This window comes from Leguminivora glycinivorella, chromosome 11 (assembly GCF_023078275.1).
Source record: "Leguminivora glycinivorella isolate SPB_JAAS2020 chromosome 11, LegGlyc_1.1, whole genome shotgun sequence".
NCBI classification, from domain to species: Eukaryota; Metazoa; Arthropoda; class Insecta; order Lepidoptera; family Tortricidae; genus Leguminivora; species Leguminivora glycinivorella.
The window spans coordinates 15,531,039-15,547,120 of NC_062981.1; the positions used below are offsets into that span (position 1 = coordinate 15,531,039).

General features: G+C 35.7%; 1 protein-coding gene across 3 annotated transcripts in view; it reads left to right on the forward strand.

Annotated features, from left to right (window-relative positions):
• LOC125231265 (protein lozenge-like) overlaps positions 1-16,082 on the forward strand; it is a 102,347-nt gene that overhangs the window by 23,571 nt on the left and 62,694 nt on the right. For all 3 annotated transcript variants that reach the window (XM_048136659.1, XM_048136661.1, XM_048136660.1), the window contains one exon: positions 9,087-9,200. In XM_048136659.1, coding sequence (XP_047992616.1) covers positions 9,087-9,200 — 114 coding nt within the window. The remainder of the gene's footprint in view (positions 1-9,086; positions 9,201-16,082) is intronic.

Genomic DNA, 16,082 nt, shown 5'->3' on the forward strand with positions numbered 1-16,082 from the left:
CTGAACTAAACGCATACCTTTATGCTTAAACGCATTTTAACTTGATAAGGTATCTTTTGAAATAAGGAATTTGCCGTGTAGAGTGATGTAAAATATATATATATATATAATAGGACATTCTTACACAGATTGACTGAGGCCCACGGTAAGCTCAAGAAGGCTTGTGTTGTGGGTCCATCCCTCAGATCCATGACTCAGGAACGAAGAGACCTATTAATACGTTACATATTGCTCGTGAAATATGGAACTACCAAACTCGAAAGGCAACAACAGTTGTAAGCTTGTTGCCCGCCTCGTATTATAAACAGTTTTAATAACACAAAGTGCCTCTACAAGTATACAGATTCATATAAGTACACAGATCTATTACCATGTTGAACAGTTCGTCAATACCCCGGGCCACCGAATCGAGACTAACTCCACCCATCTCATCACATTACCGACGCACTGTTTTGATAATCACGTCACAACCGATGACAACCGCTATCCGGTTACATATTTGGACACCAGCATTACTAGATCGGACCCATAAAAACTGTTAGTGACTTACATGAATTAGAATCTACTGGACAAGACATGGGGCGGGAGAATTTATAAAATAGGCTGGTCATCATCAGGGCCGGATCTAGAGTAGAGCGAGTGGAGCGGCCGTTCTAGGCGACATACTACAGGAGGGGCGCCACAATGGTAAATGATAAAAAGTTTGGAACTCCATTTTCCTGTACCCTGATTGAGTGCTCAGGCCGGTGCTGGCCATAATGAAACTTTTAGTTTCAATCCTATTTTTCAAAAGTGCTAAGCTCAAAGTGACCTCTGTGGTAAACGTATTGTTGTTACTTCGTTACTCTGGGTGCTGGTGGAAAACAATTAACCCGACAAAATTATGCAGTTTATTTTTCGCAACTTGCCAGTAACTTTAAAATGTGTTCTAATTTTGTCGCATTACCCAATACGCTCTATCCGTCTTTCACTATCATTGTACCTCTATGTTGATTTAAACAACTAACGAAACAGTATGAAAGGGTCATTTTGAACTGGTTTGAAGCAATGACGTGATTAATGCACGGAACTCGTAATGAAGTGGAAGTAATACGTATGATTGGACACCGAATTTTGTTGAGAAGGTCATGTCCGAAAGCGTTATGTGGAAAGGTTTGTGATCGCTGGGTCTCGTATTTCGAATTTTGTAGGTGGTTTACAAGAGGTTAGTGTTGTCTGATACAAATTTCGAGTTTTCTGACAACATTATGTACCTATTTGAGAAACTACACTTTGTTTTGAACACAAATTATTTAAATTTATGATTAAAACTATGACTATAATATAAAATAAACCTACAATAAAATAAAATTAATTTGACGACACTACGTAGAAAAACTTACATAAACTAAGTATGTACTTACATATCTAAACAAAGAGCCAAGAAAACCTAAAGCAAAACTAATTAGATTAATTTAATTAGGCGGGCAATTGTAATTATTTTTTTTTCCATTATTACACTATGATGTTGAGTTCTACATAATCACTGAACACGTCTACCATATATAACCGGTGGACGCTCTATTTAATAATGCAAACATTGTAATACATGGAAAAAATGGACCAGTTATATTTGCCCTCCAGTCGAGATTTTTGTCGAGATTTGCCCCGCTCTACCTTAAACAAATATAATAGGCAGAAAATATGTCTATAAGTAGAAACCTGCTTGCGAAATCATTAATTTGTTATTAAGTATTTACAAATTACTTTTTACATTTTCCCTACCAAAACAATTTTAAGACACTATGTAAATCAACAATTTGATATGAATTTTAACTTAAACACGATTTATCAAAGTTGAAAATCATATAAAGGCTTATGTACAGATATATGACCGTCTTCCATTTATTTAATTACTAATTTAATTAAATTTTAATTGGACAGAGGCAAAACAAGTTATACAATCTAAGATGCAATTTTAAAAATAACTGCTTAATGGAAAGAAATGTCTTTACATTGAACTATTTTATATTTCAAAATATTCCAACTTTAAAACAATGCAAATTAATGGAAATATTTTAAAGTATATTTAGTATTAGTTAATTTAATTATGATTAACACGTATCATGACATAAGCACATATTTATTTTACAACAATACAATACAATACAAATACTCTTTATTGCACACCTTGACAAAAAAACAACAATACAAAAGGTAAACAACAGGCGGTCTTATCGCTAAAGAGCGATTTCTTCCAGACAACCTTATATTACAATGGAAATTCCCTTAAAGTATTCTAGTAGGACGACACACTAATGATGAATTTAATCATAGGCATCATAACTATGTTCTTAAGTTTGATTGTTGTTATTTTTTATTTTTGTAAAAATTAGGGCGAATAACTGTTTTTATATAATGCTTTGCTCATAATGTTTAAATGTTTTTTTTTGGGTACAAACGGTACAATTATTCTCACAAATAGTATTATTAGTTAATACATGAACCCAAGAAAATACCACAAGTTGCTAATGCATATAAATTTAATGCATAACCCGGCTCGTACCAATGAGTTTTTCTGAACTTATGTGCGAAATGTCATTTGATATTTGCCAGTCGCTTTTCGGTGAAGGAAAACATCATGAGGAAACCGGACTAATTGCAATAAAGCCTAGTTACCCTTCGGGTTGGAAGGTCAGATGGCAGTCGCTTTCGTAAAACTAGTGCCTATGCCAAATCTTGGAATTGGTTGTCAAGGACTCCAGGCTCCCATGAGCCGTGGCAAATGCCGGGATAACGCAAGGAGGATGACAATTTAAAATATGATCTTAAATAAGAACAGACCTATAAAAATAACGGTTGATTAAATTGTCTTCAGCTAAAGTAACATCTCAAAACGAGATGAAGCCGTACGGAGATACAAAGTGAAGTCACATTAGGAGCGGGAAGTAAATGGCGTGACCAGAATGTGACCAAATCATTTTGTGTAGCGGTCATCAAAGTGTGACGCTTGTCATCAGATGTGTACGTTTTAATTTTAGCTCTGTATACTGTTATAAAAATTTAATCTCGTTAAATATAAGTAAAATACTTAAAACGATGGCATTAACTAGGCCCAGATCAAAATGCAGATTTTGGAAGTTTTGGAACCCAGACTTTCTTACTATGCAATAAGACATACCTACCAATAATTATTCGACTGACTGAGTAAATATCTAAAGTTATTTCTGAACCTATTCGTACCAACTTAAAAACATTTACATTATAAATTTAAATAGATATCATACACGAAAGAAAAAACGACAGGGCCCACTGGTGGCCGAGCCGGGAAACGAACCCGGGTCTTCAGCTTACACGGCTAAACCCCGGCTCGGCCACCAGTGGGCCCTGTCGTTTTTTCTTTCGTGTATGATATCAATTTAAATTTATAATTTATATATAGTAGTGTGACTACTTGAAAAAAGAACAAATCGAAAAATATTCAATAAAATAATTTGATTTGTTCCCTAGTTGAACATTTACAATTGTTACATACATAGGGGCAAGTACCAAATCATCGTTTACTTGCCCTTCTCCCAAATCTTGGGGTCGGCGCAGCATGCCTTTTTCTTCCATACATTTCTATCGGTCGTCATCTCATCATCAGTCTCTTGCATTCGTTCCATATCATATCTCACGCAGTCCATCCACCTTTTCTTCGGCTTTCCTCTCCCGCTTCCTCCGTCCACATTCGTCCTTCCACACTCATTCGAGAGTGGATAAATAGGATATAATAAGAAATGAGTAGGGGAGACCGGGGCTAGTTGACTGTAGGGTAGGTTGACTAACTATTAAAAAATTGAGCCAAAAATAAAACTTGAGCCTACCAATGATACGATATGAGGTACGAGAGGTGACTGTTCGGGGGAAGTGACGGACTTTCGTACCTCACTGGTTGGCTCAAGTTTGATTTTTGGCTCAATTTTTTAATAGTTAGTCAACCTACCCCTATAGTCAACTAGCCCCGGTTTCCTCTATATTAGAGGAAGCCTGAAAGTTGCGCCTATAATAGAGAAAGTAAGGGCGAAGCGCTTAGCGTGGTACGGTCATGTGATGCGGAGGGATGAAAGTCGTGTTACGAAGCATGTATTACGAATGAGTGCGAAAGTACCAAATATTAGTATACCTAATTTCAATGTTTTAAATGAATCACGGTTAGTTTCATTTGACTATATATTGAATGTTTCCCGTGATCATGATGCATACAACTGCGTCGAAATATCGGTTCCTCAATAAAAATCAAAAAGGTAATCACGGTCTATATCCCGGTTCATATAAAGTCTAATTTTAATGTTCTTCTTATAGCGTAACAAAGTTGACTCAATAATCATTACTATCATTAGACATATTTTTATGCGCCTAGTATAATAATGACGTTGTATTTTGAAATAAAGACATTAGCGGACCAACGTAACATTTCGAAATTTAAGATAGCGTAAAAATGTACCTAATATTAACTTTATCGGCCGTAACATTTCATTAACATATAGGCTTTTTCGACAGCGCACCAAAAGATACTACTGATCACGGATAATCTACCGTAAATTACTAGGTTTCCAAGATAACGACTTTACCCATATAAGTAGGTATTGGAGAAAGGAACAAACTCTTTGTCGCCGCACCCATTCGCCCGTCTAGGGCATATAACATTTTATGTTTATGCTCATTGGTCGTCAACAATACTGCATTGAGAAACCGTGATCTCACAGACAAACTACTCTTGCTAAATCTCGCTTTCCACTGACGCTGCGACACCTCATTCTCAATACCAGCGCCAAATAAAAGCAGCAATAAGCATGAAACTTGCGAATATTTTTTCCTGAAAAGCGCATCGTAGTAGCGGGTTGCAAAGAGACGAAACGTAGTGCGTCTTCACTCACAAATGTCACTCAGGATTTACACTCGATCGTAAATCAAGATGGCTGCCATCCCCCCTCCTTTCCTCCACCTGCGCCTGGGCAGAATAATTGAATATTTCACGCATCTCTCTCAACACCTCCAACATCGTAGGGCTACAATGTTATGTTTTATGGCCCCTCGCACATTGTGTTAGGTCCTAAACTGTTGATGAGTGATCACGCGAAATGCATTAAGTTTAATGGCGATTTTAAAAGCAATATTTCACATCGTTCAGGCACGCCTTTAGCGACTTATATTTTATGATGATTTGTTTCCTTATAATGCAGTGCGGCTCGATTTTGTAACGCGCCTTTGAAATCTGCGACATGGATATTGAGATCTCAAAATAACCTTTACCGCTAAGATCGAAAAACACTAAAGCTGTGTTAATAATAGTCAAAGACTTAAGCATTATTTTATGTCGGTTTTTAATTTAACCAGATAAACCTACATAAAATACGACCTTTATCAACATAGGTGCATACTATACATTATTAAAGCATCATATTACACTGTAAATATAATGTACAAAATAAATGAAGCGTGAAATCGAGGTGTGATAATATTACTGACATGTAACGACTTGTCGACTACAATAATTGTGAACATGAATATACAACACCACGTAGGGTTGATATAAGTATACGGTAACTAGGTCAACGCGATTCCATTTTGTAAGCGTAGGTAGAAATTAAGTAAATAAAATATACCTACTAGTAATTAAGTAGCTAGTTGAAACCTTGGATTGGACATTACAATTTTAAATCGGGTAAAGACCAATTTTAGATTTATGTCGGTAGGTGCTATTTTTGACGCCTTCGGGAACCTATAAAACGGATTTTTTTTTACCTTCATCATCTTATGGATATCATTCGAAGACATGTTTCATATTTTTATACTTACCATTTTTTTTTGTTTTTTTTAGTTTGTTCTCTACGCTACTTATATTCAATGACTTTTTAATCAAGCCTTCTCGAGCTTACCGCGAGACTTGGTCAATTTGTGTAAGAATCTTTTACAATATTTATTTTATTTATTACAGGCAAAAGCATTGCTAAACTTCATCTCTGATAGCATCTAAACTTATGAACAGAACACAGAGTTTTGATCGATACTGATTCTAAATTATGAACATTCTAAACACCACTCGAAACCAGGTGAAATCAATCATTTAAACATAGAGTGCACCACACCCGAATTATCTGCATTAGACATGTTAATCCACTCATTTTAACTGTAATTTTATTCCGTATTTATCGGTGCATTCATTACTGCTGACCGCAAATCGGGCGCCCAAAAAGCTCGCTATTTTCCCTGAACGCTACGCAATAGTTTCGACACAGTGGAGATGTTCTAGTCAGTATCAAATTCTTCATCTATCTGTCAAACCATCTTGTGTTTTGCTTTACTACTTTTGCCCCAGGAAAGCCATCTTATTAATGTTGTGTTTTTGTGACCACATTAGCTTCTGGAAAGAAAAAGACGCCTAATTCATAAAGAAACAGGTGCCTTAATTCATAATTCAGCTCACCACTGGGCGAGTAACTATAAAAAGCACTGATTAAGAGTGAAAATTAATTCATATAAAGCACTAAGAGTGAAAATTGAACGCCAAAATTTTACTTTATTTATCGAAAATATTTTCGTTATGCCTTTCCCTCTCACTCACCGATAAAATTTTGGCAACTTTATTTTCATATTATGTTATTAATAGCCGTTGACATGCATGGTTTTAAATGGTTTAATTTGTAATAGCTACCTAATAAATATCAAGGAAGCTTTTGCAAAGCTTTTTATCACCTGCCTACATGGGCTAAAATAGAATAGAATAGAAAACATTTATTTAACGTCACAACAAAGTGCAAATAAAACAGAACACATGCAAACAAAAAAACATTAAACGCTAAAATAGGACCCCCCACTCAGCATAATGCCGCGGACATCCTCAACGCTGGTTTTCTGTGGGGACCTGTACATACTTATTCATTGAAAATAAACTTTGCTGATATAAATACATTAAGCTAGGTGATATTCTTTGTAGCTCAGAGTTCTTAGCAATCTTAACTGTTGACTGTTAGATTCAGGAATTACCCTGAGAAAAATCACTACTGTAAGATCCACATTTACTGTGTCGCCGGTACGCGCACCGCTCAGAAAAGACTAATTGGACAGTGTTATGGAATAAGCGATCAAGCGACAGTTAGTTGAAATCGAGAAAATGAGCTAGAAAGATTTGAAATTTGAATCAGTTGTAAGTTCATTTATAAAGCAAAAAAGTTAATTTTGACATTGAACCTATAAAAGTGTTCATAATTTAAATTGATAAAAAAAATAACACCATACCTATTCAAGTTTCGAAGTTATTAACGTTTTTCCGCTTGATTCTTTATTGAACTAATACTGCGATGAGGTTAATTTATTTCGCCGTAGCGTACTATGAGACATATTTTGTCGCTTGATTCTTTAATGCAAATTGTTAGAGGTTTACCTCTAACAATTTGCATCTCACTTTAGTGAATACTGGAATAAAATAAAATTCCATATATTTGAGTAAATAGTGCTATTGTAAATAAATTAACAACAATGTTTTCCTCCACAATGATTAGGACTAATCCGTCTAACAATTTAGTTTTGTTCTGCAATCAACTTTTTTTAATAAATGTCATAAAAATCAGCATATATGGCAAAATTGGCATTGTAACTAATAATAATTCATTAGTACTAGCCAGGATTACACACATAAGATATTATGATATAACAAAACCTCTTGATACTTAGTTCTCATTAAGCGAAATATCCTGCAATTTCAAATATGTAACAACGAATTAAACGACACCAATAGGGCGGTTAAATCGATATTGCGTTTATAAATCATCAAAACTTTAAACCAAAACGAATTAATAACATCTTTATGGCGTTTAACTCGATTTTGCGATTTAGAATATGTTCTCATTATGATTTTTCAACAAAGAAATAATCAATACTATAGATTATCACATTTATATCCGAACTGCATTCATAACTTTTTTTTCGGATTTTGGCGCTTAGTTCGCTATTCTATAACACCGTCCAATTTCATTCAGCCAAACACGCCAACACATTTGGCAGGTAAATAATTAACAAACTCATGTAAATATGCGTTTTCTATTTTATCAACTGTGTCCAATTATTTCGATAAAATTGCGGCGACAATATTACTTCAATGTGTGCCGGCGTGATTGCTGGTTTTCGTAATAACATTGCAACAGTAAATATGTTGTCATTTGATATATAATAATTAACTGTTACCTCAATATAAATTTTCAGATAGTGCATACTTACCAAATATGAAATGTTCCAACTGCCTAAAATACTGATCCCTACACGACTAGTAATAACAATACAGCAGTACTGGCCAGCAGCACTGGTTCATACTTTTACACATAATTGTTACCTATTAGTGAAAACTTCATTGGCTTATGATCCACCTAAATGATTTACGATTTACAGATGTATTATATAATGCTGATTTGAAAATATTTCTGACAGTTTTAGGTAGTTTTATTTTAAGTAAAAATGGGAGAGTAAAATTTCGCGTTTCGGGTGTTGGTCCCATAGTAACAGTAATGTACGGGTTACAGTAAATGGTTTTCGAAACTAAAAAAAGTAACTAATTTTATAAAGTTAGGATGCTTTGGGCCACTTGCACCATCGAAAATGGAAGGTTAACTCGAGGGTTAATCCACCATTGTATATGGAATTCGACAGATGACAGCCCACTAACCCTGAGTTAAGTGGTTGGTGCAAGTTGGCCATAACTAAACTGTGTTTTATGGATACATAACTAAACTGTGTTTTCACAAAAAAGAATTCGGGCAAAAACAAATATCCAATTGGTACCCATTACTTAGTAAAACATTAGAGAGACCCTTAGACCATTGTTGTAGTATATGGGCTGCTCCTAATACAGTACCGCAAAACAAACACACCATTATTAGAGTCAGTGCGAAAGGAGGAGACTCTCAATTGGTTCTCTTACATTCCACGAGTTCCACGACTCTTCTTTATTCCCACACAAGCTAATCGCTATCAAATCTTCTAGCAAAAAAATCTGATCAAATGGCTGATTTATGATTATGTTACATGACATGAATGACTATATTTTTAAATAAATCCTATTTTTGTTACAGGGAAGAGTTTCTCGCTAACCATCACGATATCGACATCACCGCCGCAAGTAGCAACATACCAAAAAGCCATCAAAGTCACCGTCGACGGACCGAGGGAGCCTCGATCTAAAACTAGTAAGTTTATTTTTATACTAGCTTTTTTAAATTCGAAAATTGAAAATGGTCCATACAAACTTCCAAAAATTAGCCTATGTCACGCTCCATCCCTTCAACTATCTCCAATGCTCCACTTATAAAAATCACGTCAATTCGTCGCTCCGTTTTGCCTTAAAAGACGTACAAACAAACAGACACAACAACACTTTCCCATTCATAGTCCTTACGGCTATGATACATAATAATACACTCTAAAAAAACGATACCCAAGCTTTTGAATCAACTTTGTATACTCATCGCACAAATATTTGTCACTTCCGAAGATCAGCTTTCTGTGGAACTCGAGGGGCAACTTCTTAGGCAATTAATTACAAACATCATGACCTACTAACCAACTAAACATGTTAATAGGGCTTTATAACATTTATACAAATTATGGTCCTAAAGAAATATAACCAAATAGAAAAAAAAAACACAATAATTGTTAATTCTCGTTCGTTCAGGAAGCTCTAACTCAGTCTATCCTTGCATGATCCCGTAACGGATTCTCAAAATACCTCAATTTAAATAAATACGATAGAAAAAGCATTCTTACATAATTATCCCTACCTATCAAAACTGAAATTGATCATAATTTGATTGGACACGTCACGATCCGAGGGCCAATTTGTTATTCGAGCATAAAAACCGCACACGACGCGTAAACAATTAAATTATATTGTCATTTCTATTATTATCGTTAAATTTTCATATGATATTTCAGTAGTCATACCTACTGGCTACATATTCTCACTTGAAGCTATTCAAACATTCAGGCAAACCAATATAACTAACCCCCAAGCTTCGTAACAAAAATGCGAAGTCATATAACAAACTTATAATAGACTATTTAAGCTTTTGCCTCTGTATTTGATAGCAATATGGACGTGGTCGCGTTATCAAGGCTTGTTGATAACATGTTTTCTTCCCACGGGACGTTGTGATAAGCAAAAATGTGACGAAGGACAATCGTGACGTTTTTGAGTTTATTTTGTTACGATATTTTACGCGAGCCCACGCTATCTGTGATTCGCGAGTTTTTTCCTGGTTTGCCCATTGAGTGGGCGGTTGTTGTCATTTCAGTAATTGCAGACTTACAAGTACAGATTGGTCTATTGAGCAACATAATTATATTATGTATGGAGTATATCGAGACAAGGTAGAGCCCATCTTTATTGTGTTATAGGCAGAGACACTGCAGTGCTTATAGATATCAAAATTTAAAGTCACACACAGGTCGAACGCGATTAATTAACATTATTTTGTGTGTGTGTTTGTGTGTCGTGCGGTGGGAAATAAACAATAACTAAAAGCGGGTAGATTATATTTATTTGTCTACCCCGAACATTTATATAAATTAATATCGGGTGGTTTTGTGTTGTTTACATCTCCGGTGACACTTTGCTGGGACGTCAGTCTTCCGCGACCACGGCCAGTGCAACCTGGCCGAAACGTTGGGAAAAAAGGTAAAAATAATGTTAATTAATCGCGTTCGACCTGTGTGTGACTTTAAATATGTGTACAAAGCGCGAGAACTTAAAGTGTTAGATATCAAAATTGTTAGATTTAAAATGTTTAGTAAATTTTTGCAAGCAATAGCTTCAGCTCCTGCGGTTGACTTGGTTTAAAAAAAAGAAGTTGTTGATTAAATGCAATTAATAATTCCACCGTTTCACATCTCAATTGATTCTCCATAGACAACACCGTCATTTGATTTGATCCATTTCACCTGACTGTCAAGCATGTTGTTTGAAGGACACTTTCGGCAGAATATACCTGCGGTGTCCAGGGAGAACAGACTATTCACTCGATTTGGATGTAAGTTTTACTACATCTTATTTTTTTGTGTTTCAAATCAGAATATCTAGCAGTAAGGTAATGGCGCCTATTAACGTGGTACTTAAGGCAGATTTCAAAAGATACCAAAAAATTAAGGGTATCAAAGCTCATTAACGACCACAAATATTTTTTTTATGGAAAAGTATTTATTGAACTATTAGTTTTGAAGAGTTTTAGGATCATTTTAGTTTATTATATGTCATAAAATGATTATTGAAGTCAACATACCTAAATTTTCTATTACCGTGGTAATGAACAGGTTGCAGTTCTATTAACGCGAATTGAGATTTCATTACCGAGTGTATGAATGACAGTGTTTTTCTGCCATCGGTAAATAGAAACCCATCTCAAAATTCGGAGCTTAATACCGACGGTTGAATATACAAATTATGACAAATACATATACCTATACTATCCTCCTTTATGAATACCCACAGAAGACTCAGTTTCACCTAAGAAATCTGTACTTACGGTACACTAAATGTCATATTTTGATACAAGATTAATATGTCGCTCGGTAATAGATACTTCTATAGGAACCCATTACCGACCCAAACAAATATTGCATGGATCGGTAATAGATTCTTATATATTCTATTACCGAGGGTTATCTGATCGTACCATCGGTAATAGGCATAAATTGGAGTATTATAAAATCTAATTCCGACCCATAAAAACAAATTCATACAGATGTATTTTCATTACAAATCAAAATAAAATATTGCAACCTTATATTAAAACCAAGTTTACATAACTGGTAAGTAAGCATCAGACTTTATGTCAATGTTTAAAAAAATTGACAAATTAACGGTTTTCATAGAAACTACGAAATCAGTCATGAAGTTTTTGCTAAAAATTAAGGTTTTGTTGAATAATTTTCATACCGCGTAAATAGTTCTTTGATAGCGTGAATAGATCAAGATTGAAACAACTGTAAGACATTATATAACTGATCACATATACTTAAAATAAAGCAAAAAGAACTAATATCACTACTTTAACTATTACCGTGGTATACCACAGTAATAGAATCTACTCACGAAATGGCGCCTTTCACCGCTGTCTTTTAATTTCCACTTTAAACACATTTCCAGGCTAAACAATACGTAAAAAGTACTCAGAAGTCATGTAGAAAACTATAAACAATAATTTAAAATGCATAACTTTCTCCTGTTTGCCATAATTATTACGTAAACTACTAAATGAGATTGGAGTTCACTTAGGTTTAGCGTCACACGTTAGTATGACACAACCTCTTCTCGCGGCCCCGTGGCAAAAACTGTCAAATAGCGAGCGTCTTCTTTCATTCACACTCTCTATCGCCTATATGTGCGTTAGTCAACTAAACAGGCTTCCTTTGTGTAAGTAACTTTTTTTAAGAAATTGGTCGGTTTGCCTATAAAATGCGTATTTGCAAATGCGGCGGTAATGGACGTCGATTTCGATACCCGCGTTGATAGCCGCCGTTACCTTATGTGTAGAGTTTGCATTATCCGACGGATTTTTAATATTCGAATAATTCGGATAATACAATTTTTATTATTCGAATATTCGAATAATTCGGATAATTTCGGATAATTTATTAAATGGAACAAAATTAATGTTACAGGTGCGTATAAGCGTGGAATTGATAACGGCTGAGATAGATGAGCGCCATAATGCAAAATTTACCTATATTTTTATTTATTTTTTGCGTAAATCAGCAAACTGTAGAAATTAAAACACACCTTGCTCTCTTATCTTTAGTTCTATGACTAGAATCTTGCAATCAGATAGTGAGCTGTCGATATAAGACAGTTAGTAGTAGTGATTAGTTAGGTGTTAGGTATAACGAGAAGTTTTTCTGACAACACCTTTACCTTGGAAATTTGGATATGATGATGGTTATAGGCGATACAGCGTTGTCATATTATCCGTTCCGATATCGGATATAGGAAGGATGTCAAAGGCAAAAATCAAAGATGGCGCCTTGAATGATTTCGAGAATGTATAGGAGTCGGTCCTTCGCTCGATCGGATCGGATACTCATCTTATCTTAAATCTGCGGGGCCCTTCCGGATACACTTCGACCCATCGGGATCTTTTGTGCAATTACCCCTTAGATCTTAAGATCCTTCAGCTATTCAGGAGCTTCTCGACCATCTCCACGTATCGGATGATGAGGCTCATGGGTAGCTCTCTGATGTCCTTTGGTACTAGGTAGCCTGCTCCAAAGTTCTTCATTCTTTGTCTGGCGAGGGCGTGACATTCACACATTAGATGTCTGACGGTCTCTTCCTCTTCGCCGCACATGCGACAATCTGTGTAGTCAGCGTGTCCCATCTTGGCCAACATTCCTTTGATCCCGTAATGGCCTGTGAACACCCCCGTTATAATTTGGAATTGTCTTTTGCCTAGCTTTCCTAGCTTTTTGCTCCATCCAGATTCTACCCTCCGCATAAAGAGCTTTGAATGCTTCAGACCTACCAGGGCATCCCACTCTTTTTGTGATTAGCCTTTGTATGGTCCTTCATAGCCGTTTTAATGGTTCCTTGTGACGTTGTCTTCAGACCTGGCCTTGGCAAGTTCATCAGCATTTTCATTGCCAATGAAGCCTTCGTGCCCCGGTATCCATACCAGTTGTATCTTGTTTTGCCTTCCAAGCTTTGTTAAGAGCTTGGATGCCGTTTAATACCAGTCAAGAGTCACCTCTGTGCGATGTGAAGGCTTTGAGTGCCGCCTGACTGTCGCTGAGTATATAGATATTCTTTCCTTGGGTTTGTCTAACTATATTCTTATGTACACAGGTAATTATTGCGTATGTCTCGGCTTAAAAGACAGTGGCATAATTGCCCATGCTAATACTACCACTGTAGTCACTAGTCATTTGCATAAATGCCTACGCCCATACCAGATGCCATCTTGGACCGGATCGGATACTTAATATAAAAAGTTGAAAACTCTTTTCGTAGGCTCTAAACAAAAGCGTCCTGGTTAGGGTCTTAGAACAGGAATAAGCAACTGAGCATAGGTACTCCTTCAAAACAGAATAACCAAAAAAAGAGAAGACCAATTAGTCGAAGACACTTCCTATCCAGGTGTGGATCATTTTAGACCTTAGTTGCACAGTGGCTGGTACCAAAGTACCAATGGAAGGGAAGAGGCGATAAATAAATATTGTACCACCAACATAAAATATACAAGACATAAATTTAAAAAAAATGAAGAAGGAGGAGGTACAAAGGCGAACTTATTTAAATATTCAAATCCAAAACGCCTCAAATTGCTCGGCAGCAATTTGATGGGTTTTAGTTTCCAAGTTGATCAGTAGATCGACTAAGATTTCAAAGTATAAGTAGTAATTAGACCGATTTTTGTGTATGAATGTAACTAAGGACTTAAAAGGAAAATGCCTTATATTTCTTAGTGAAGTGGAGGGAATTCTGGCGTACTAAATTGCCATGGAACTGATAACAGCTAAATTCGGAGTGAGGCGCTAAATTTCAATTTCAAAAAAACAAGGGACCAGGAAATCTAGGTATAAATCTCCCTTTAAAAAATTAAGTACGGTTTTACAGATAACTTCACGTTAGCTATTAGCAGTAATGAAAGTAGGTTGGGGTAACGTTTTCATATTAAAAAATAATACTTGAACGTTTTTCTGTTTTTTAAATCATCCAATTAATCGAATATTTGATAAGAACTAAGTGCGTGGGGTGAGGCATTCTGCTTACTTCTTGTCGAATGCTTTCTTTGTTTTGTAAATATTAGTTTGATTTTGAAGATAAATAGGTGTTGACTTGTTAGCAATAACATTGTCCGTATTAAGAATTGATCGAAATTGGTTTCAGTGACGTCTATCTATTAAATATATTACTTATAAATAAAAAATAATGTTTATAGAAATTATCCGTTTATCCGGATAATTTCAATTGGATTATTCGAATATTTTCGGATAAAAATATTGGCGGATATTCGAATAATTCGGATATTCGAATATCCGGATTGCAAACCCTACTTATGTGAGAAAATTCCGAGGTATATTGGAGCAACAAAAGTGTGTCAATAACATTTTTTCTACCTTTTTTATGTAGTAAGAGGAAAAATGTATTGGAAATTTCGCAAAACATATTTGTACCAAATAACAACGAAAAAGAAAAAACGCAGCTGTATTATACAGGTCTATGCGACATTGTCAATTTTGCAAATTTATAGCACTGACAAGACAATATTATCAATTTCGCAAAATTATAATTTTCTGAACTAACTGTCAATTTCCTCCAAAACTAATTTGTTTAAACTAAGACTTTCTGCACAAGTGCACCCGCTGCCCTCCCTGACCATTGCGTAGCTGCGTACACGCACGCAAAACTAAGGACTCAAAAGACTATCGACAAAATTGGCTGTCAGGCAAAAAATACACGTTACGCCATATGGAGCAGCGCTGCCGGCACAAAAGCGGAATTATCCGGTAATAAGTCCGGCTCACGCACGCCGCAACTGCTCCCGGCTTTGAAAGCGAATTCGAAAGAAATATATTATAATAAAGGACTAAGATATTGCTAGATTTGCGAGAAAATATCAGTTAGAACAACGCCCATTCGGAAATAGTTATTTGTTAACAAGGGGGCAAAGTTGTATTTTAACGCCATTCGGATTCTATAGTTGAACCAAGCGAAGCGAGTGGTTTGAGAATAGAATTGAATCGAGAAGTAAAATACATTTGCACCCGAGTGTCACAAAATTTTTCCCCTCACTATAGCGAGGGGCAAAAAATGCGTTTATCACTGCTTCCAGTAGTTCCACAGGTGGTAAATCATCTTTATTACTAGATTCACCTACTTTTATCAATTTTAAAGCAGTTAATTTGACTTTATTCAAGGTCAAATTACTTTACCCACTAGTGGATAAAATGCGATTTTACCCGCTGGGTATCCGATGTGAGGGGAAAAAAAGGGGGGCCCGAGTGTTTTTTTTTCAAAGGCCATGTAAAAGGAGCATTGCATGGGCTGGGCTGGCGCAATATTATTGCGTATGACACAG